At 44.6% G+C, this 24,624-nt stretch overlaps 1 protein-coding gene and 1 long non-coding RNA gene across 16 annotated transcripts in view; one reads left to right on the plus strand and one right to left on the minus strand.

The window, feature by feature from the left end:
• LOC144334270 (uncharacterized) overlaps positions 1-24,624 on the plus strand; it is a 415,541-nt gene that overhangs the window by 177,807 nt on the left and 213,110 nt on the right. The window lies entirely within an intron of this gene.
• Positions 1-24,624, minus strand: part of EHF (ETS homologous factor) — a 41,980-nt gene that overhangs the window by 6,869 nt on the left and 10,487 nt on the right. For 4 of the 14 annotated variants that reach the window (XM_015114546.3, XM_077964814.1, XM_077964807.1 and 1 more), the window contains exons 2-6: positions 13,964-14,063; positions 10,057-10,302; positions 7,621-7,683; positions 5,065-5,133; positions 4,877-4,945 (exon numbers count right to left, since the gene is read on the minus strand). In XM_015114546.3, the coding sequence (XP_014970032.1) occupies positions 4,877-4,945; positions 5,065-5,133; positions 7,621-7,683; positions 10,057-10,302; positions 13,964-14,060 (544 nt within the window). In that variant the 5' untranslated portion in view covers positions 14,061-14,063. Of the gene's footprint in view, positions 1-4,876; positions 4,946-5,064; positions 5,134-7,620; positions 7,684-10,056; positions 10,303-13,963; positions 14,064-14,227; positions 14,320-14,342; positions 14,673-17,006; positions 17,026-21,625; positions 21,650-23,618; positions 23,707-24,624 lie in introns of those variants that run through there. The other 10 variants (XM_077964815.1, XM_077964810.1, XM_077964816.1 and 7 more) reach the window with 7 other exon arrangements.

A 24,624-nucleotide genomic window follows, 5' to 3' on the forward strand; every position in this document is an offset into this window, starting at 1 on the left:
AAACAGAGATGATAAATGCTATGGAGAAAAATGATGCAGGGTAAGAAATGGAGATAGATGTATGGACTTGGGAATAATTTGCAATTTGATACAAGGTGGTCATAGGAGACCTCTCTGATTCCACAACCTAAAGAATATGAGGGAGATGGTCATGCAGAGAGCTTGTACAACAGCCTTCATGTGTAAGACAGAAGTGCAAAGGCCCTGAGTTTGATGCGTGTTTGGTATATGCATGCTGTAAGAGGCAGAGAGGGAGGAGCTGAGGTTCTGATCATTAATGCCTTATGGGGCTTTTAAGGACATGACTCTGAGAAAGATGGAAGCCATTGAAAGATTTAGATCATTGAAAAATTTGTTGTTTTTTTTTTTTTTTACATAATACAAAAATGTAAACATTTATAACAAAGGAAGATGGCTTTTAAGCCAGAGGAGTGCCCTTTTTTGGCATGCAAAGTTACATTTTAATCAGCCTGACAAAAGGGCCATTGAGTGGCCCAAGCTCAGTACAGAGGACCATAGTGGACTATGGAAACACAGATTAGTTTAACAAATGACTCATTATGGCAACCTGTGGGACTATTACCAAAGAGGAGATGATGGAGCCAGACCTGGGAAATAAAGATTCTTCTCAGAAAGAAAATTAAATGATCTAGCCGCATATGTGTGAGTGTGAGTGTGTGTGTGTATGTGTGTGTGTGTATTGGGAGGACTAAAGCAGATCTTATGAAGACTCTCACACTCAAAAACCAGCCAATTCTAATACAAAATAGTCCCTAAATACGATCCAATTATTTTAAGAAATTGGGCCAGTAAAACTGATCTCTTCCATGTGCCCTTCCTAACCTAGGGTCCACTGACCCAGTGTGGCCTTCAAGGGCACCTGGACTGACTGAAACCATATGTGAAGGGAGAGGGTTCACAGCACGCATTCAGTTATCAAGAGAGGCCTATTATTCAAAAAAGCTATGAACTGTCAGCCATTAGCTCCTAATTAAATTGGTTAAGAAAAAAAGCTACTGTTTATTGAGCACTTACTATGTACCAGGCACTGTACTATGCACTTTACATGAATCACTTTATTTAATTCACACAATAACTCCATGAGGCAGGTACTTGAGACACAGAGGGGTCAAATGACTTGTCTAGAGTCACACAGCTGGAATGTGGTGCCAGGATATGAACACAAACAGTTTGAATCCAGAAGCTTTACTCATAACCGCAATTCTATGTCATTTCCAGAAATGGTGGCCTACACATAATCTCCCTTTGCGCATAACAGATTTCACACAAGCCTTTCCTGCCAAGAATCAGGTTCACTTCTATAATGCTCTTGTTAGTGGAAAAGATAATTTCAATCTGACAATTCTCTATTTCCCAACGTTCATGGACCCTTTCACCCATCTTATCACCGAGCTAATCAAGACTCAGTGTTCCCAGCAATTTCTCGAAACGTCATGGCAGGATGGAGAGAGAGATTTAATAAGACCTCAGTAAACGAGAAACCTCTCGTCCTGGTTAAGAATTTCTCTCCTGGCATTGTCACTAGCAGGGCCTGCACCTGACTTGGGTTTCTCTGAAATCCGAGAGGACAAATTCACAGGAAATGCAAAGAGACTTCACTCTCCCTCCCTGTAGGTTGCAGGGTGAGGTTGCAACATCCCATCAGGATGTAACAATATTGCGACAGGTCTGGCATCCACTCCAGTTTCCAAGTGATACATCACTCTGACAGGGCCACGTTGTACTGCAGACAAAGAGTGGCATTTACCCAGCAGGCCACAAGCAAAGCTCGTTTTCAAATGACATCCAGGAGGGATGCAGGGCCATTCTTTCAGAGCCAGGAGTTGAATTCAGAAAAATACAAGCGTCTCAGTATATTGGCCTCAATTATTGCTTCTGGGTTCCTAGTTGATCTAGAATCAGTTACTTTAGAGTTCAGGTTCCTTTGTGAATAAGATGAAAACCTTGAACCCTCTCCTCAGAAAAAATGCACATATATGCACACATGAAATTTTGTCAACAATTTCAGGGGGCTGTGGCCCATGTGGCAGTCCATGGACTCCAAAACCCCTAGGCCAGATAAACCATGAGGAAATATTCTTTGAGTTGTCAGCCATTTACCCAAGCTAGGCTCCATCCAGTTTAGGAATGTTCTTTTTTTCATCCCCAAATAAAAATCTTTCCATCATCATAAAAGGGAATAAGCAGTCAAAGGCAAAAGAAGAACCTAACTTCTTCCAGCCGCCTCTTCCTGTTGCAGTGTGCAGGGATAAGCCATGGAATCACTGGCCTGCCTTACCACTGATCTCTTTTGATCTTTAACCTCGCTTTAATATGTGTCCTCCTTCTGCCCTAGAATAAAAGTCAAGACTTTGAAGTTAGCCATGTGGTTAAGTGATTCATTCTCATAAAATAATGGCTTGCCCCGGAGAAGTTGTCCAGCCTGGCTTTCTCTTGCTCGGCTCCCAGGCACTCCAGGCCAACGTCCATCCGGTCCAGGCAGGGACAGCAACAAGCCACAGGTTTGTGATGCCCGTGCGAGAGCATGACTTCAGCTAAGCTGCTTCGCAAGAAGCAAAGATTAGAAGCATTTGCATATGATTCAGCTGTGAGCCATTTCTTTACGGGATATACAAATTTCAGTGTTCTAATAGACCGTGCCACCCTAGCTTTAGGCTCAACAAGTCAGTGGATAAACACATCAAGCCCAAGCTAGCATGACAGGCTGGAGGACTGTCGAGCAGAACAGGACACTGGCAGCGGGCATTTTATGAAATGGGCAGATGACAGAGAAATCAAAACAAAGCCTGTTTCCCCACCTGCGTTTATCACAGAGGGCATCAGTTTACGCTGAGCCTCGCCTTAGCTCAGCTGATAACTAGCATTCAAACATAGAAAGATATTTCACTGCATTCAATTTCACGGGAACTTGAAATATAAAGACTCAGGCAAATGACCAAGGTTTTCCCTGGGGTTCTGGTTCCATGCAGTAGAGACTATCAACTATTCTGAAAGAAACTGACCCATATAAGGCTATAATTAACTATCCTACTGAAGGGCTATTACCCCAACTAATACACCAACCCCAGAGACTGCATTGATTCTTTAGGGCCTGGGTGGTTGATCTCATTTTCCAGCCTGGTTTACAATTACAGGATAGGAATGGGGAGCTGCAGCAAACAAGGATCAGAAGGATAAGGAGAGCAGATTCCTGAACTCATCTTAAGAAGGACTATTGAAAAATACAACCGGTGGACTCGGGAGACAGTGAGTTCCTTGCTGCTGCAAATGCGAAAGCAGAAACTGGTCTCTAAGGCCCCTGTTGATTTTGAGATTCTAGAAGGTGTAAGTCAAGATGTAGAAAAGAGGATGGCCCGGCTGTCAGGGCAGCAGAGCTGTAACTATGACGTTTTGGTTTCCTGGGTACCTCAAGACACACTAGCCCCTGAGCCTCAGGAAGTGGTTGGTTCAGCTTTATTCTTAGTTGGAATTTTTTGCCATAAGTCAAAGACCCAACTGGAAGGATGGAAGGATGTGGAGATGACACTGTAGGAAGTCGCAGAGGAACTCAGAGTGTGACTCGAGAGGTTTCCTCAGCCCTGAACCCCGTGGTCTTGACTGAGTGGTAATGATTGCCACAGAAATTTTACCTCGGTTGGCTCAGTTCCCCCAGAATAGCAAATACACAGCCAAGCCTTTACAGTATTTGATCTATTTCCTAATTTTAACAAATACTTCAAGTGACACATAATGCTAAGGGCTACTAGGGGAAGGAGAAGTCGAGAGCTACGCTGGCCTCAGCTTTTAACCTCAAATCCAGAAGCATTTACACTGGCTCCCAGCCCCATCTCATTTAAGGGGCTTGACCCAAACAAAACCTCAAACTAAAACCTTTCATTATTTCAGTTCTCAAAAGCAAAAACAAAAACAGAAAAAAAAAAAAAGAAGGAAGGAAGGGTTGCAGACTAATTTCTTTCACAAAGACCCAATTAAATCCCAGTTCTGAAGTTGCTCCAAATTTAATTCCAGGAGAGAGGCACTATCACTTGTGACTGATGTCTAAGTGCCATTTCATAGACCCAAAGAGATCCACAAGTTTATACCCAGATCACAGGAAATTATAAGATCCTCTTTCAACCAATTCCCACGGTGTACATGCCAATGCACCTATTTGTAGGTGGGGGTGGTAATCTGAAATCCCCTCTCCCAGACTCCTAACATCCCAACCTTCTCACCCAGTGTAACCTTAGTTAAGAAGCATGGATAGCCCCAGTTGCATCCAACCTTAACCAAATGCAGCTAATGTGAACATAACTCATAAAATGCAGGTGCTCTGACTGATTAGAGAGCACTGATAAGTCATCAGAATTAGACTTAAAAACTGACAAAATAGTGTAACTGTGGGGATTCTGGAAATTTCCAATGGCTGCCCTTTCACCCAGAAACCATCACTACAGGTTCACGGACCTTTGAACTTCACTATGAGGTATTCTTCCTCTAAAGCCAAATGTAGTTTGTTGAAAATTAAATATAGCCTTATTTCCCATAAGTATGCCCAAATACGAATAATTTTATCAGCTATATTGCAAGAGTAAGTTTTCGTTGAAAATAAAGAAAACCCTAAACAACTTTTATTGTCACAACAGAGTGACTAGTTTTACAGGAGACCAATATTTTGCCTAGAGGATCCCTACTGGTCATCTTCAATGTACAAATATTGCCTCAAACACAAACCTCGTCTAATGGTAACTCTATTCCTTCCCTAGCCCTTCAATTAGAAAGACTCCAGCAAGACAGAAATGTAGATTGTTGGTAATTCCCACCAATTCTCCCTAAGTATTAGGCACACCCAGCCTCAGATGTGATGACAGCTTACCAATAGGAAGGTGACTGGTGGTTGTCATGGAGATCTGAGCCCGGCAGAAAGTTTTGCTGTCCAACAGATCTGTGGCCATGAAAAGATAAAGGACAATTAGAGTCCCCCCGCCTCACAACAGAACACTGCGGCTCTTAGACAAACAGAATAAGAACGTAAAGGGCCTTAAGTGTCAGGGAGTTAGTTACCTACTGTGCTACCATAGTTGGTGTCATATAAATAGTTCTCATCTTTCCAGGTGTTCATGATGGAAGGGTCTACAAAAAATAGAGAAGGAGAATAGTCAGTGATCATTTTCCCCAGGGAGAAGAGGCTGCATTTTCTAACTCATTGTTTATCAACAAGGTATAGGGGGGTGAGGAGTGGTCCTCAGAGACAAGGGATACGATTCTGCTTCAGTTGCATTACTTTATAATAATGTTGTCTAATTCTCCTTTCAGCATCCTTGGGGAAATGGCCTCATCCACATGTTCCATACCTATTGCATTTTTAGGGAAGTGAGAGAAGTTGCAAGAATGGGAACCTGTCCTAGACCAGTGGTTCCTGGGAATTTTCCTAACCTGGCTTGGCATTGTTTTGCATTCTACTGCATAATCACCACAATATTTTTACCCTGGGGTGTGGTGGGGGCAAGGCCTTGTGAGGGATAAATTTATTTAAATGTATAATAAATAATTAACGAGTATCTTTTTCTATTAATGTCTTCCTTGGAGGGTTAATGATGTTTCTTTCAGGAAGAGTCTAGTCAATCTTATCACAGTTTCTTTGTTGCTGAACTCCAGAGATTTGTCATCCAAGTTGGATGACAGCCCCCTCCCTCTAGGATTTTTCCAATTAGCTTAAAGGATGACATAAAATTCTCAAAACAAAACCAAGGAGAAGGGGTGGAGACTGTTACTAAATCAAACAAACACCTTTTAAGAGTGGAGCCCCATTGCCCCATCGCAGAAAAGAAGTGCTCTTGTACTCGTCTCTCTCTCTCTTTCTTCTGTGTGCTGCGGTAAGCACATCTCACTTTGATTGACTCTTCAGATTTCAGATTCAAAGGGAACTCCCCTCCACCTACCCCAAATGGAGCTCAACTCCCACACAACCCCCAGATCTGGGCTGGTCTCCAACAGAAGCATTTTGTTTCTTGGCTAGCCAAAAGCTGTAAGATCTCTCACCTTGTCCTCACCAGAAACTTCCTGCTTTCTCCTTACCGCAGACCTAGGTTACCCTCAGCTCCCTTCCTTGCTAGGTTCTGAGTTTTAGGGCCGGGGTGTAAGCCACTGACTGAGTTTCATTTTGTTTTTATAGCACAAATGATATAAAACCTGACTTACTGGCTAAGTCCTCCTGTTTACGACATAGGGATTTAGCCGGTATTTTAGCTAATAGCTACATGTTTGGACACCCCAAGCCCAATCTCTTGGGGTTACACCCTCTCTCCTTGTTGGGTCACCTTGTACACCTGTTGTTGTCTCTGAAAACAAACTGAACCAAAGAGGTTTGGGGGTGTTGGCCCCTCTATGAGTGTCTTCTCCCCTCCTCCTAGGGTGGACCTTCTTCTCCACCCTTCCACTCAGCTTTTCTGAACTGGCAACACAAGAATGTCTGGATGGTCAAGAAGGAATTATCAAGTTATTTAGGACCTCTCCAGTATTATCCTGGCTCCTTCGGTGCGGCTCTCTGTCAGGTCAAGCAGGGGAGGGGGTGCCATCCTCCTGACCAAGTCCTGCATCCATCTCCAGGGCAATGCCAGGCCCGTAAAGCACAGAACATCCAGATGGCCCATCCCCTGGCCTCTGAAGAGAAGGGCATGGCTAGCAAAGCCTAATTCGCATGCTTAGCAGCTATTGCTTTTTTCTTTAATAATGAATGGTAGGCCAGCCCACTTATAAAAGGGTAAATAACTGCATGGGCCAATTTTGGCCCCAAGTGACTCACAAATCACCTGCATGTCAAATTCTGTCCTTGGTGACTGGGAAACATCCTCAGAGAGGCCTGTGGCAAGCTTGGTTGGCCCATGTGGCTCACCGGCTCCCTGGCATGAACATGGGGAGTGACCTAGGAGCAAGAGTCGCTGCACAGTTTTATGATGGCTCATAGACTTTGGAGGACAGTCTCCAGGAGACAGATTTAGGACAGGGGAAAGGAAATGAAAATGAATGTAGATGCTATGGAACTGTAGCCTCTGCTCAGAGCCCAGAATTGTGTCCTTCATATAAAAACACACGGAAGGCAGGAGCTGAGTTGCAGGTACCTTTGTGCATCTCTGCAGAAGCTCCCCAGGGCCCCTAAAAATTTGTTAGCTACAACACCAAGTCAACATCTTCCCCATTTTGGTGAAACACACTCCCCTCAAGGGAGGAGGGAGAGAAGAGGAGACATTGCCCCTTCCTCTTCTCTTTCTAAACTTGGCCAAGTCCAGTCCCTGACACTTTTTGTAGTGGGGAGGCCCACCTTATATTCTGCATTTCCTTGGCTACTGGCCTGAGGTCTGGATGATGCCACAACCAGGAGTAGGAGGTAGAGAAGTGTGGCTTCCCAGAAGTCTATAAATCGGAAATAGGTGGCAGTCACTGGTCACAAGGGCAAGAATGAGGTTCATGGTGGGGGTGGCCTATCAGAGACAGCCAGGGAAAAGGCCTCCCTGCATTTCCTGCAAAAACTTGCTCCCACATTCTCTCTTGCCCTCTCCCAACTATCCTCCCCAGAGCTTTGCCTGACTAGATTGGCTCCCTTTGCCCATTACTACTCACCAGTTTGTTCAGTCTTGACTATGACATTGTGTGTGGACTGGAACAGGTCACTACTGCACTGGCCTGTGAAGGACAGATTGGGATAGTCAGAGAGGATGGAGCCAGAACTGGGTGCTTAAATAAGGACAGAACTGACTTCTTTGCAGAGCTTCTGTCATCCTACTGCCTGGTCATCTATGTTTGTTTATGGGAGGGGGTTTCTCTGTTAGCCTCTACAAACTCAAGCCTGCAGTCTCTGACCCCAGAAAATCAGAAATCTAAGGCACTACATTAGAAGCAATTCTTTGATGTGGTATAGTAAAGGCATCCAGTATGGTGGAAATAGAACTTCAGAAGCCCTGTTTTTCCACTACTAGCTATGAGGAAGGTGTGTGCCCTTTACCTTTCTGGGTCTCAGTTTCCGCATCTATAACAAGATTAAACTAGATAAGGTCACTAGATGACTTCTAAGGTTCTTTCCCATACTAAGATATGATATGAAAATGAAAATGTAGGGAAAACCATTTTAACTAGCTTGATTCTTCTTTGATTTAAAATCTAATCAAAGCCATCATGATTACATCCAATCTGTGAGATATGTCTGGACAAAATGCAGTGACTCTTTCCTTATTTATGTCTCAGCACATGTACAAGCAGTGCACATCACATGTCCTTGTTTGCTTGCAATTCCTCTCCCATTATCATATATAAAAGCATATATATGCATGCTCATATATATACACACACACACACACACACACACACACATGTAAATGCACAAATGAATCTAGTATGCTTTTCTTCCCCAGACAGATTATAAACATCTCAAGAGCGGAAGTCATGCCTTTAACCTCTCTGACATTCAGTCTTCCCACCTGTAAAATGGGCACAATATTTACTTTGTTGTAAAGTTATTAAATGAATTAACTCACTTACAGTGCCTAGTATAAGTAAATACTCAATAAATGTTAGTTAATAGAATGTCTACACAAAGGCAAACAACAAAAGAGTGAGAAATCTGGCTGGACGTTAGGAATTCAGAGGCTACAGCGGCATGCGGTGAGACCAAACAAGCCATGGGAGGTCAGAGAGGGAAGGTCTAAGACGGCCACAGCACCTCCCAGGCCTCCCTGCCTCAGGCCTCAATTAGGGTAAAGCTTTAAAAGAGTGGATTTAATTGGGGGTGGAGGTAAATATTTTTAATTATTCAAGTGTAAGTCTGATCCTTCTGAAGATTCCTGAGGGTTATTTATAGAGCCTTGTTTGGTTTGATTCTAGTCAAAGAAAAATAAGCAGCCACCAATGTGAGGTGGGTGGGAAGCAGGGTGTGGCCAGGGAGTTGAATGACATCATCTAAAATGGCCTCCGCAGCCACAAGCTCTGCTGCAAGGCCCCAGGTTCTCTCAGTGTTGATGGCTGTTGCCAGGGTATGACTCTGGTTCACAGCCCTGGAGCTCATGCTGCCCAACTCCCGGTTACTTGCCCAAACATGGGTTCTACCAAGACATAAATGCCTTTTCCAGTGCGAACAGGCCAACTCCCTGTTCTTAAATATTGCTACTTTTCAGGATGCCCATAGTTCTCAGAAGAGCTAGATTTTTACAGCCACTATCAGGGGAACCTTATGCCGGTGTCAAAACCATTCTGCAAGGTCAGTTGTCCACCCTACTAGGTCTTACATGTCATTATAGGATGTGTTCGTGTGTGAATAATCTACCATTCAAGGACAACATCTGGAGTGGTGGCCCATCCCTGTGCTAGGGGAAGCCTCAGAGAGACATCTGGGACATTAGGGCAACAGAAATTCCAGAAACCACCACAGAAATATTCCCCATACACGTATCTAGACCATATGTTCTAACCCTTTTTTTAAGTTACAGACCTTTTAAGAATCTGCTGAAGTATTGTGAGTCTTTTCCCCTCCCAAAATACAAACATAGTTCTAATTTCATATATCTTCTTACCACCCTTAGGACCCTATCTTAAGAACCTAGGTCTAGAAGGTTGTTTGAGGTTGTTTGTGTGTGTGTGTGTGTGTGTGTGTGTATGTGTGTGTGTGTGTGTGTTTTGTTTGTTTTGTAACCATGATGATCTTTAACAAGCAAGTGACTGGATGTTAAACTATTGAACCCTGTTTGCAAAGGAAAGAAGAAGACATTTTCCAAGGGTAGTAAATACTCTATGAATTCCTAGCCAGCTTTTGTCTTCCTGAGAATTATCACCATAAGGAGAGGATTAAATTACACTGGCGTTTATAAGGGATTAGACACACCAGGTACCCTAGGCTTCAATCCTGTCCTCTCATCTTCCTTCCACTTCCCTGTCTTGGGACATGGTAATTTGGAAGTGAGACCACTCTTTATTGTCCCTGACAAAGAATCCTGTCATCTGCAGAATCTCTGTTCTTCCGGGCTGGCTCCTAGCAGGGTAGGGAGAGACACAGAAAGAGAGCGTCACCGTTCCACTTAAGATGCTGCAAGTTGCTGTAGAGGAGCTGCCCCGCCGTCCCTGCCGCTCGGGTGAACTCCTGCAAACTCATGCTGCAGAGGTGCTCGCCGTTGATGTCGAACTCTTGGAAAGGGATACAACTGGCATCCAGCTGGTTGGTGTCCAGGAGGTGCTGGAGCCACTCCCACACCTGGTACTTGGTCCAGTACTGAGGATGAATTTCATGCCACTGGCCTCCAAAAAACCCGCTGGAAACTGCAAAACAGGAGGCAGTCTCGTGAGTGACCCCTGGCTGTTCCTGGCCATAGTATCTGACACAGGGATGCACTATTGGCTGCCAGATATCTCAGAGACACAGCCACAGTCAGTGTATGTGCCAGCATGGTGGATGCAGCAGAAATGCATATTCATGTCCTCCCTAGCATGCTATCTACCCCTGGGCACTGGATGAGAACAAGAGAGCTGAAGTGCTCAGAGCTCATTCCCCCCCTCACCCACAGTAAAATATCATGAGAGCTAGAGCATTGCTATCATTTCAGCAATTTATTAGCTTATTGTTCATACCCAAATAGTTCCGCTCCTCTTTTCTCTCACTCACTCTCTGTCACTTTTTTCTCTCTTATACACACACCACACACACACACACACACACACACACACCCCAAACTCAGACCATTTTCAACCAAAAATAAGGCCTGAAATTAAGGTTCTTTTCTATATGATGCCTTGGCTTTTCCTCAAAGTGGTCCAGATTATTGATCTGCTAACTGGACTGATATCCCACTGCCCCAGCCTAGTCATTATAGCTATCATGATGTCACTTCCCTACTCAGTTACCTTTAGTAGTTCTCATCACCCACTGAAATTAGGTATAAAGCTGCCTAGCTAGGCATTGAGGCTCTTCACTAACTCTTGTCTTTTTTCTGTGCTGTTCTTTCAGTTCAGTTTGTGTTCTACCTCTCACTCCTGTTGAATTCCTACCCATCTTTCAAACTCTGACCACCCCTTAAAGTCATCACCAATCCCCCCAAATTGCCTCACTGTCCTCTTACTCTCCAGGAGACATGCTTGGTATTTCTCCTAATGGCTTTGTCATGTTCTGCTTTTCTCTACAAGTCTCTAAGTGCCGTCTTATTCTCCTTTGTAAATTGTATACTTGAGGTCACAGACTGGTTTACTCCTCTTTGTATCACCTATAAAAATGACCTCAGAGACCTTGCCATAGTAGATGCTCACCATATATTTATTTAATGGAATATGTTTTTGAAGAAGAAATAAGGTAGACATCTGAGGAGCTGGGAGGTGCATTTACAAGATGGTGCATTCAGATACTGATGAAGAAGTGCAGTTCATTCACCTGGATAAATATTGCTGAGCCTAATATGTGCTAGCCATCTAAATATGTGACTCATGCTCACTTAAAAAAAAACATTCCATAGCCCGCCCGAAGTTTTGGGGCAATGGAAAAGACAGAGCCAGCATCTGAGGGCATGGAACAGGGTTGAGAGAGCTTACAGTTCCCTTGAGAATAGACGTCGGCAAGGAGCTCTCTTTCAGGAAAGGTGAGTGAGAGGGGCAAGAGGCAAAGACTATTGCATCCCACCAAGCTGAAGCAAGGGAAATCCAACTGAACATGACACATGGATATTCCAGCAAACTCGAGGGTGGACCAGTAGAAGAAAATGTAGTGCAAGAAAACTGTCTCTAACTTTTTCTTCAAGGTCACACCAGATCAGTTCTTCTCAAAATTTAGTACGATCATGAATCACCAGGGAATATTGTTCAAATGCAGATTCTGATTCAACAGGTCCGGGGAGAGGCCTGAGTTCCTGCATTCCTAGCAAGCTTCCACGTGATGCTGATGTTGCTGGTCTATTGAATTACAAGGAGCTAAAGGCCTTAGAAAGGTTTGACTCCCAGAACGCCCATGGTCCAGCCCACAACACCCTCAGAGGAGAGACTGAAGGGGAAATGTTTCTGACCCAATCCCTCTTCTTCCTCATTCATTCAGAATCCATCCATGGCTTCCAGACCTCAGAAGCACTAAGAGCAGGAGGTCAGGTTTATCTAGTGCACAAAGGTGACCGCCATTAGCAATACCCACCACTCACAGTATGCACTTAGCTCCTCGTACCTCATGGCCAAACAAAAGCAGCCCCCAGTCCTCAATGTGGGCTCTAAAGAGGAAGCCAATAGTCAGGGGTTGGGGGAGGAATGGAACAATCTAATCCAAAAATCTGATTATATGGAAATAGTCCCAGATACACAGACCTTGGGCTGGATCTTTCTATTTCCCCCAATTTTTGGTGCCTCACAAATAAAGCTGTTTAAGGATGGAAAATATATTTTTGTGGCTCCCCAAGTCTTTCATCTTTCTTTTTCTAAAATAATTCTGATGCTATGACAGTACAGCTCCGGTTTTGGCAACAAGAGGCACCAACTTTTAATAACCTAACAGCACATCTAGAATAATCTCATCTGCAAACTTAATATGGTCTAGATTAAAAGATAGTCCCTGCTAGTGTATCTTGTTCAAACTTGGGAAAATCAGGGATTTTTGTCTGAAATTAACTGGGGAGATTCCACATCAGACAGAGAACCCACCAAATTCCTGAAGTTTCAGGAGAAACAATAAAAATTCCTATGAGTTCACATCCTCTCTGCCATTCAACTGATCTCCTTCTCCTCTTCAGTCTTGATCAAGGCTGAGCTTTCTTTGAGATCTCTGGAATTTAAGAAATAAAAGTGGCACCCCAGTTCTACTTCCTGCTGAACACATTTCCCCAACTTTCTTCAGAACAAGCAGGAGAAATGCTGCCTTCATTGAGGGGCCAGGGTCCGGGGAATGCCAAAGACTTCCAGTTTTATTTGGAATCCACTTTCTGGGTCCTCACGGGGTATCTGAGGCTCACAACAGAAAATGCAACTGCCCAGAAAGTGCAGCAGTTTAGGGGGGGAGCAGGTGACTGAGTAAGGGAAGCTTACCTGCTCACCCTTTCAACCATGTTTGACTAGGATTCCAAATTAAAAGAGGTGGAGCTCCACATGGATCAGCACTCCCTGCAGAATCACTCTCCCATTATCCTCCCACTCCTGCTTCCTCCCAAGCTCTGGTCACCAACAAACTATCTCCATATTTCAAAGCAAACTCAAACAGCAGAGCCTCTGGCAGGGAGATTAGCAGTGGGTGTGGATCAAGAAGAGGCCCAGAGCTTCCTAAACTCACTGTTGTTGGATGCACAGCTGAATGCCTAAACTGGACGGCTTCACAATGGGGTGTGGGGTTCCTGATTCAGTAACAACTTGATTCAGGGATTCAACTTGATTTAGGGATTCAGCTTCATTCAGGAAGCCACAGGCTTGATCACCAAACCCCCTATACGCCCCACCACCAGGTCCCCTCTTCTTCTAATAGACGTGTTCTAGATTAAAGCACTAGGGAGAACACCTGTTCTCCTTACAAATCTCCTCTCCCCTTTCAAAGAGAGGCCACTGGAAGATGAAAAATAAAGACTAAACTGCTATAACCCTCTCCTTCCTAACCTCTATGCACACACACATACACATGCACACAGACACCCTTTTTCTCCTAGCCTATCTTGGTATCCCAGCAAAACACTATTAAAAGCTTCAACAGGGAATCTTTCCTTTAGGCATCTCTTCTACCCGCCTCACTGCCAGGCTGTCAATCTGGAACCTTCAATTTTGGGAGGAGGCAACAGAATATCTCAAATGAGCTTTTGTCTGGAACCCTGGGGGCCGGTAGGGAACTCCAAAATTGAGTTTTCTCCATTCCTTCTTGTCCCACATTTTCTGCTGAAAAGCCTATATTTTTCAAACATTAGGCTGGGAGAAGAAGTAAAGCAAAGAGTCCCCACAGCACAGCAGTGACACCAACACCCACGGGCCCCCTTACCATTGCACGTGGAGTAGCTGTCTGTCCAGGCTGGCGGCTGGTGAAGGAGGTTGTTGCCGGGGTTGAGATTCATTACACCACCTCCTTCCAGAATCATGATCTGTTAGGGGATCAAACAGCCTGTTCAGTCATTGCCTCTTGGACAAATGTCATTTGAAAGTGCAGATCACAGAGTAAATTTAGGAAGAAAATAAAGAGAATTTGTCCTTCCACCCATTGCCTGCCACCCATTGCCAAAGCCTTTTTTGTAAAAGCAAAACTCACAGCAATTAAAAATTTCCAGGTTCAATTTTCATATGCATGAGGCAAGTTTTTACAGCCACCCATTCATAAATGAATAATCTCTGATCAGGAATGAAGCAGGAGGAAAATGCAATACCTGCTCCCAGGGCGAGGCTGGCTGGCATCCAAGTGGTTTTTTTTTTTATAAAAGTGAAAATGCCAAAGAGATTTTATTTAAAGTATTTAAAGTGCAATTTCAATCAATGAAAATTCAAGCCGGTGGCAGCACAACCCCAGCACCTGTGTGGGAGCTCGGACGGCAATTGCACCTGCACACCCAGTAACAAGTTTTCTCAGTGTGGGTGTCTGCCACAGGCTGGGCTGGTCATCAGACGGCCTCAGTCATATTTTAATAGAGCTCTTCAAGTATCTGGCTTTGCGATAATATCAGGAATCAGTTGGTTTCTCTGACAGACACTGCCCATTTCTGATAAAGAAAAAAAATTTTCCTTTCTGGTAACAATTATAACCATTTTTTTTCTCTCCTGTTAGAGACCTGGAGAATTTAGTGGGTTTCCAAGCTGACCTAAGTAAAAGTGGCTTCCTCAGTCTGTGGGATCATTTTCTCAGTAAAGGACTTGGGAGAAGAGATTTCTTCTGTGGGCCTGTTTGGGTTTATTTTATAGCAATGTAAACATTTTACACTTCAGAAATACTGTCTTCAATTCTCTGGTATTTATAATGTCCCTACTCCCAAGCGGGGCACCCTCCACCTTTCAGACCACAGCCCCAACTGTGTGTTCAGTCATTTAAACGAAGAGCAGCCTGTTTCCAGATCACTACTGGGCAATACCCAGAGGCTGTAAAAGTCACTTGCTCTTTATAAAAATGTTGGGGTAGGGAGAGGAATTCAGCTTTATAGCAACAATTCATGGAAAATTTTCTGCCTGTTTTGGGGAAATTTTGCATCCTAGGGTATTATCAATGTCAACAGGAGTAAAATAGCCAATCCAGAGGATTTTCAGCCCTTGGCATTCTGTCCCCTAATTTAGCTACCACTCCTCTGGTTCTGTGTAGGGCCTGTCGGGGGGGAAGGGGGGTCTGCAGAAGGCATATGAATATATTCATGTATTCATTTATTCGACAAGTATTTATCAGCCTAGTAATAGGCTGGGCACTATTCTAGGTGCTGGGGAGAGAGCGGTAATTAAAGGCTGAACTAGGCTGCACACAAACAAGTATGATGATTATTAGCATCATCATCACTGTTGTTTGGTAAATAATTAGGACTGAAGTCTAAGCAGAAGGTGGAGAAGGAAAGACAGGGTAGGGATGGTGGACATTATAACAGCAAAGAGCCACTGCGTGGGAAGGTAAAAGAGCTGGATTCTATGTCCTGCCACCATGTATTGGAGCTTTGAAGCCAGAAGAGCTGGGGTCAATTCCAGGTCTTCCCACTTACTAGGTTAGTACTCACCCAGATATGTTACCTAACCTCTCAGAACCCCAGTGTTCTCATATGCAAAATGCAGCTAATCATACCTCGTCTGTACATTGGTTGGAGATTAAATGAGTTTCTGTACCTCGAGCACCTGGCACAAAGTAGGGCACGAATACATGTCAGGTGCTCTGATGAGAAGCGTCATTAGCTCTGTGGATAGGCTGTACCAGAAATGACGCTGGGCCTCAGTTTCCCCACTTGAAAATTTAAAGATGGTGACTATACTGATTCGTAAGTTCCCTTTCTGAAAACCTCTTTGATTCTTACCCTCAGAGAAAGAAAACAAACTCATATCAAACCTTCTTTTCTTTTTCACAATAACTGGGCATTTTCCCATCCAGCTTTGTAGAGCAATTGCCCTAAAGCTAAGAAATCAGATTGGGAACTTCAAGGCGAAAGAAAGTCTCTAAGTCCCCAGACTGGGTGGCTGGGGGAAGGAGGGGGGCCCAGGGCCCAGTCTCTTGTTTGCTCAAGGCTGGGCTTGTTCCTTGCTAGCATTTGCTCAACCACAAGCAGTGGAAAGGTTACTGTTTAACCCTGAAAGGGCTGAAGCTCAGAGCCCAGCCCATTTGCAAGGAGGGATTGGTCTTCCAGGCTCAGGGAGGACAGGCAGGGGAGGGCTTCTCTAAAATTCTTTCACAAGGATTTACCTGCGGGGCTGTTTCAAAGTGGTCATTTCAGTGGCAGCACCTGCCTGGGCCAACTATGCTTCCTGACAAACAGAAAGCAAGGTGGCGTGGAGGCTGAGCACGCAGGCTTTGGAGCTGGAGAGATGCAGACTCAAATTCCAGTTCCCCTGCTTCCTGTGGGTGACCCTGAGCCAGTGCCAAGTCTGTCTAGCCAAATACATTCTGTTCCTCACTTTCTGTACCTGATAAATGGGAACAATACCAAACTCAAAGGGCTGTAAGAATCAAATGAGGTCATGCACATAGAGAGCTCGGCAAGTAGTGAAAAAAAAAAGAATTTAATAAATGTTGCAGAACAATATGGGCCAGTTCTCCACCTGTGGCCAAATGCCCACAAGCCCCTCTCCTCAGGGCCGACGTCATTTTCCACCCTGACCTTCTGGAAGCATCCAGAACTTCTCCCAACCCGCAGAGATGCCTTTAAGACTATGGGGTGGCAGCTGCCCCATCGCTATCCTCCCACAAAAAGATGGCCTGTGCACAGCCCTGCTCCCTGCTGGCACTCCCTTTCCAAGGAAAAGCAGCCAGCATGGTGAGGGGCCCTTTTTTACAGGGCACATTAAGTGGTTTCCACTCATAAAAGAGTTTGTGTGGCTTAACCCTTAGTGAGTCAGAGTTCACTTGAGCTCACCTGGGCTTGTAAGCAAAGAAGGTCAGAATCTCCAACCAGGCAGGGAGCTGCAAGGCAAGATGTCCTCAGGGTGGGCACATGAGGTCCATGGCCAGTGTAGCTGAAGGCCTTTGGCCAAGTCCTACCCTCCTCTGAGGCACAGTTCTTCAGGTGTAGAGTGAAGACACTTGCCCCCAACAGCCTCACAGGACTGTTGAGATGGAATGAGATCATGAATAACAAATGTGACTTGAGAGTTGTGAAAAAGCCTTGTTATAACCAACTGACCCACACCCCCATATGCTAATGTAGATTTTCTATGGTATATAGTAATTGCTTTCTGGGGTATACAAAGCAATCCTTTTAATTAGAAAGTAGGGGAATTATTGAATGCTCTTATTTCAGCTCCCCACTTTGCCTTCAGCATAGCTTTCATTATTTCTTAAAAAAAAAAAAATACCATCAAATGTGTGGAAGTAGAGATTTCAGAATCTGAGAATCCTGGGTTAGACTCTAGGTCCCATCTTTCAGCCATGTGACCTTGAGCACATTAACCTTTCTGAGCCTCCATTTCTCACACTGGTTTAGAAATGGGAGAGCTGGAGGGGATTGTGGGAGAGTATTCGTGTCTCCTGAGCCTAAAGGCTGTTTTGAAAGATAAATAATTATAGTGGGTCTAAAGGTGTCTTGTCTAGCCCCTGGCAAACATATTCCCTGTCAAAATCAGTTTCCTTTCCCCTCTTTAAACATTAATTCTCAAGGTGTTCCTCTAACACATTTTATTTCTTCCAGGATTGAATCCCCAATTCAGAGCCTAAGTGAGAATGACTCTATCCTGGGAATCAAAAGGAAGCTGGGAAAAGAACTTGCTTCTCCCCATCTTCTGCTGGAGGCAGGACCCTCGGATTGGGAGGCAGAGGAGGAATCCTCAGTCGCCCTAGGTTGTGGTTAAAAGCAGAGTTTCTCAACCTCTCCACCACTGAAATGTGGACAGTCCTTTCTGTGGGGGCTGGCCCGTATATTGTAGGATGTTTAGCAGCACCCCTGGCCCCTACCCTCTAGATGCCAGCAACACCCCCTCCACGCACACCATGTCCCCGAGGCAAAAACCACCCCCAGTGGAGAATACTGGTTAAAAGCTTGTGGAGGCAAACAGCTCAGGCTTTGCTCTTACTGATGTGACAAACTTGGGCTGTCCTTTAGCCTTCCTGGACTTCCATTTCCTCTCCTGGGGAATAGGCATAGACTTGCTGGAGGGTTAAATGAGACAAGGCACCTCAAAGGCCACAGCAGAGTGCCTGGTACCTATAGAGTAATTGCCTGATCTATGAAGGTTTAAGAGAATACACTGGGTATCAGAGCCACCTTTGTCTGTTCCCAGGTGGTATATATTCTGGAGAGGTAGTATAAATTATTACCTGGGCTATTAAAAACTGCACACATGCAAAGAAAAACTATACCTTTTATTTCAAACTCAAAGAGTGGAGTGTGACCAGGTACGGTGGCTCACGCCTGTAATCCCAGCCCTTTGGGAGGCCGAGGCGGGCGGATCACTTGAGGTCAGGAGTTCGAGACCAGCCTGGCCAACATGGTGAAGCCCCGTCTCTACTAAAAATACAAAAATTAGCTGGGTGTGGTGGTGCATGCCTGTAATCCCAGCTACTTGGAGGGCTGAGCCAGGAGAATCGCTTGAACCCAGGAGGCAGATGTTGCAGTGAGCCGAGATCATGCCCCTGCACTCCAGCCTGGGCAACAGAGCAAGACTCTGTCTCTAAAGAAAAAAAAAAAAAAAGGAGTGAAATGAAATGTAGATTATCCCGAGATTTTTTTTTCATATATATTCCCCTATCCTTTTTTATAGGTAGGAACAATTGGAGGGAACTGTGTTTGATTTTGAGTCACGACTGATTGTCCAGAGGTTGACATTTGTCCCAAACTTCACCTGTTTGTGTAAGACCCACAGCTGTGGGGCAGAACTGTACTCTTTATTTGAAGAGAAGAGCCCTGTGTGCTACCCGATAGACTGAAGAACTGGCGAGTACATCATGCCAGGCTTCTTGCCAGGACATATTTAACCTTAGGCAGCAAGTCCCCTACAACGTGCCATCAGCTCCCCTAATATTATGGGCCACTGGGGTTTGGCCAATCTGAAATTCTTTTTCCAGCAAGAAAGCACTGTTCTGTGCTGAATGGCCACAGCCTGGGACATGGCAGGAGATAGGCCAGCCTCCGCCTCTCACTTCTTTTAAGGGCAGTTTCAGGTAAACACAAACTCCCACAGTGCCCTGAGTTGCTAAGGACTTGGACCACTTCTGCACCAGTCACACACAGAGACACATCCCAGCCCCCTGTGCCTTCTTCTCCTGGCTTGCTTTGTCGAGGGCTTGCTTCCAGAAAAGCACCACCCTGACCACCATGCACAGCCTTGACCAATGAAGGGGAGCAGGGAGAGCATTTGGTCTAACCTGAAAGTTTAAGAGTCTCCCGTTTTGGCTGCTGGTCAGTAGCAAATATGGGCATAGCAGAAAAGCAGCCTAGTGGTGCCGCATGTCTTGAGGGAAACTCTTAAGCGAATAAGGGCTCATGATTCAAACGGCCAGGGTTGAAATCTTGGTGCTACGGCTTGGTGGGCTATGTTGACCTTGGAGAATTTCTATCCTCTCTACCGCCTCAGTTTCCCCACATAACAAAATTCCACTTTGGAACGTGGAGCTGATATGAGGATTAAATGAGATTGTTTGTAAAGTCACCAGCATAGCATTTCATATGTAGCAAGTGTCTAGTCAATGTCTATGCTTATTAGAGGTTCTGCCCATGAGTCTCTGTTTAAACTGTGTTGGCTGGCACTGGGGGCATCCTCATGGTAGGGGTACACTCCTCAGAAGCAAGATCATTGTTGGGAGCCCCAGGCTCTGGAGTTACATGGCCACAGTTCAAATCTTGGCTTTGCCAATTTCCTAATGGGGCAAGCTTGGACAAGTTATTTAACTTCTTGGGACCTGAGTTTCCTCGTCTATAAACTAGAGATGATATGAAAAGCGTTGTTGAAAGACAACAATGAAATTATACCTGTAAAATGCTTGGAAAAGCATGACACATAGTAAATATTTGATAAGTGTTTGCTGGTTTTTAAATAATAATCATAATCATACTTGTAGTTTCTATTTTATTGAACACTTAAGGAGGAAATTAGAGCCAAGTTCATTTCAAGCAAGGCTTCAACGCTCTCTTATCCGTACTGTCTTCTCCAGTTCCAGCTGACTGGCACAGTCGAGCCTAGGACTAGATCTTATGCCTCCCCACTCCCTATCCTGAGAGCTGCTGTGAAGACGCACCATTAGGGCTGAGCTATAAACAGCGGGGCTTGGACCCTGCTTGCAGAAGCCATGATGTTTCCCTCTGACTGGGCACAGTTCTTATCCAAAGGATGAAAGCCATCCCTCCTGCCCCCCTTTCTCTCACCAGACACACTGTCAAGGCTGCCAAGAGCAGTGGTAAGGCATATGCTCCTAAACTCTGTGTTGTCAAAGGCTATGCACTACCACATACCATGGCTGGTTTGCAGGTGCAAAAAAAAAAGACCAGGAAGAGCAGCATGTCGTCTAAAACAGAGCCCCTGGCAGAGAACGGCTGACCATTTCTCCATCCTCCGAGTCCCTTAGCACAGAGAATGCTCAAATACTGCAAAGAATACGGTTTGCTACTTGGGAGGCTGAGGCAGGAGAATCGCTGGAACCCGGAAGGCAGAGGTTGTGGTGAGCCGAGATTGCGTCATTGCACTCCAGCCTGAGCAAAAAGAGTGAAACTCCATCTCAAAAAAAAAAAAAAGAATAAGGTTTGGGATTGGGACTGGGGTTGATAGGGACAGATACGCAAGAAGAACCCCTGGGCCACTGGCAGGGAGCTGGAACCACACATCCCAAGGCCCAGGAGGCTCTGCTCAGCCTTGGGATTCCTAACAAGCCCAAGGACTGCTCCACTGGCCTCCCTTCTTAAATATACAGAGCAAACCTCCCAGAAGAGACCAACGCAGGCCAGCTTGGGCCTGCTCAGTTACAGGGAGGTCTTTCTTTTGCTCAGTGATGGGACTATTTAGACTCAGGATTGAACACTTTAAAAATAATAATAATAATAACTATATTATAGTAATTAGGACTTACTGAATACTTAAAGTGTGCCAGCTCTGCACTGCTGGTTTAAACATATTATCTCAATTAATTCTCACAACAACTCTAGGAGGCATTATGTCATTTAACAGATGGCTTCTCTGAGGCACAAAGGAGTTAGGTGACTTGTTCAAGGTCACACAGTTTAGCAAGGGAAGAGAATTCAAACTCAGACTGTCTTGCAATAAAACCTGGGAACTTGACCACTCTCTGCTGAGAAGAGGGTACTTTGCCAGAGAAGACTCATTCTCACTTTGACCCCCATTCTAGACATGGTCATAGCATTCTCCCTGGACCATCTGCTGCCTTACACCTTTATCAAGTTTACATACATATTATATATATACACATATTCATATGCCTGCATATATACATGCATGCATATATAATGTAAATTATCCCCCTATGACTCAATAAAGTTATTTTAATTTTGTATTTGGGAAATAGACTGGTCCATAATTACTTATGCTTTACCTGAATCAGACCTCAGGCCAGAGAGCATGGTCTGCTCCTGCTGCAAGGGTGAAGGAACACTGGGAGCCACCAGGGCCACAGAGCAGATCTTAACCAGGGCTCACACCTGCTTTCCCTGTCCCCAGCCTCAGGGGACTGAGAGTCAGGGCCACCATCAGCCATCTTCCTAGCTCCCTTACTCATCCAACCACATCATCACCAAACTGCCGCAGAACTGGCTGTCATGTGGGCATCTTTACTCCTGAAGCCAAAGGAGCAATTAGTCCTTTTAAATAATTACTTTTGTGATGACAGTGATACCGACACCATTCTCAGTCCTTAATCAAAGTTACCAGCAGGTAAATTCACAGCATTTGCCCTAAGGATGTTGCAACAGCTTACTGACTTCCTGTTTCAATATGACTGTCGTTTCAAAGGACCACTCCCAAATAAGAGAAAAAAAAAAATCATGTACATGTGAAAGGCAACTGAATATAATACAGACAATCATTTGTGTTTTTACAAATGAATTGAATTATGAATCAAGCTTGGGGAATGTATTTGATTCTCTTGGGATTACATCACAGATAATTTCATAGCCTTATAATGTGTTTTGAAACAGACATTTTTCACGTTCCCAGGGGCAACATCTGAAGTATTATTGCTGGGGTTTCAAGGGTTTTCATGACCAATAATGCAGCACTGGGAGGCCAAGTCTGGATCCATTATAGGTACAATTTATTGACTGTAAGCCATTTGGAAATATACATAGTACGCTGATCTTTATCAGTCTTGGTGTCAGACCCAGGCTAGGCGGCACACACTGACAGTGGCAGGCACCCAAGTTGATCAAAAGACAAGCTTGCCTAAGATGACCCCCAGGGCCTTTATCAAACCCATTCAGATATGATAAAGTAAGAATAGGGCAAGCTTCGGATTGTAAAAGGTCACAGAGGCTTTTGAGGCCTCAAAAGAAGCTTTGCCTCTCCTCTTCTTCCAAACATTTACATCTTCCTGGTTTTGCTTGTTTTCTGTGGGCCTCTGTGGACAACCTATCACTATATTATTTGCCAACTTGAAATAAAATAGGTCCTAATGCTCAGTACCCCCATATTGTTAGATTCAACAATGTTTGATTGCTGAAACCCCAGACCTCTAAACTAAAATCTGCATTTCTAAGAACCTCCCTTAATGAAGTCTTGAACACTCTCACCATTGAGATTTTCTGGTCTATAGACTCACCCACTTGGCTCCCTTCCCTTTCCCACCACAAGATGACAAACTCCAGGAGACACCAGCCTTGAAAGAAATGTCCATAAATGCAAGCAAGTCCTTATAAAGTCAGAGAAAAAAGATTCAATGTAGAGAATTCAACCTCTAATCCATCTGCAGATAGCCTACTGTTACATTATTTGCCAACTTGAATTAAAGCAGGTAATTGCTTAGTTCTATTAATACCAAATGGTCAAATTCAGCAATGATTGGATACTTAAAAGTATGAGTCTCTGAAGGCCGAACAGACAAATCTGGTCCCAGAATATAGCGCTTGCAGAGGATCTCTCTGATGGTTACTTCCATCAGGAGGACCTCAAGGCTGGCCAAGCCACCCCTTACCCCATCCCACCCCCATCTCAGTCCTTCAAAAGATTACTTAATTACCCTGGACTTAAGCCCTCATACCCAAGACAGTCTCTCAGCCTTTAGCAGAAGGAAACTATCACCTAGAAATGCTTATCCAGCCATTACAATATTGTCTCAGACCCTCTGTAATTCATATATATTTACCAAGTGTCTACTAGATTCCAGGCACTTTGCTAGGTGCTGGGGACACAATAGTAAATAAAACATAGACGCTGCCCTACCCTGATGGACTATTCACAAGGACACAGCTTCCAAAACAATAGTGGCTCCTTCCAAAATCATCTGAGCTCATTCCCCACCTCCTGTTGTGAATGGAATGGGGCAAGAGCGGAGAGAGCCAGGCAACCCTCTCTGGCATTTGAGAATGACCAACCTTGAAAAGTATTTCAACTAGTCTTAAAAGCAGGACCAATCCTCTTCTCTCCGGCAACCCCATGCCCTTGCCTTCACAGAAAACTCTGACTAGGACGTGGAGTTGGCAGACAGGATAATGCTTCTGGGTTTCACAAAGCAGCCTGAGCCAAAACCAATCTCCACTCAGGGCAGAATAAAGCAGTGGGTTGTCCGGATGGCTGAATGTCTCTCTCCAAGACAATGGTGTGTTTATGTGTAGGAGGGTCAGAAGCAGGTTGTTAACATAAAACCCACCGTAAACAGAGCTGTTAATTCAGTTGCTGGCAGGGGCTTCTGTTATCTTCTGAATACCTCCCAGAGGGTATAAGCCCTACCGTTTCATTTGAGTTGGCAGCAGAGTTATTTTTTTGCACCTGTTGCTCTGCTCCGATAACAACGCAGTTAAGCATTGATTTGTAGGAAAATAAACAGAAAAAGGCAAAGAAAGGCATCTGCCCAAACAGCCTGAGCTGGTTTGACTGAGTGTTCATGCCAATTTGTTTTTCCTATAAAAAACCAAAGAAAAACCTGCATTTTCAGTTTGGATGCTACATTTCCACTCCCTTAATATAAAAGAGGGTATCAAATAGGCCAGAGGGAGCTGGCAAGGCTGAGAAGCCAGAAGACACTGTACTTTTCCATTGGCTGGTTCTGTGAGGGCACTCAGGGGTGTCCAAGGTCTGCAGAGTGACATGGCCAGCCTCCAGCCAGCCCAGGTTCAGATCACAAATCAGATTAACAAGGGCAGAGAAAAGACTGCTGGGATATGATCGAAACCAAAACCACACTCTTCCAAATGGTTGACTTCCAAAAGTCAATACAGTTTAGGGAGTAGGTGTAGTCTCTAGGTTACCTCCTAAAGTGGAGGCTCAGTGTACCCAGATCTCAGCCTAGCTTCTCCCCCAGACATCCTACATCCAGCCCTGGGCAAAGAGCATAATTTGAAAACCCTTAGTTCCCAGTCCACAGTTTTCCCATCGCATAAA

Source organism: Macaca mulatta, chromosome 14, assembly GCF_049350105.2.
Source record: "Macaca mulatta isolate MMU2019108-1 chromosome 14, T2T-MMU8v2.0, whole genome shotgun sequence".
In the NCBI taxonomy this organism is placed as follows: domain Eukaryota; kingdom Metazoa; phylum Chordata; class Mammalia; order Primates; family Cercopithecidae; genus Macaca; species Macaca mulatta.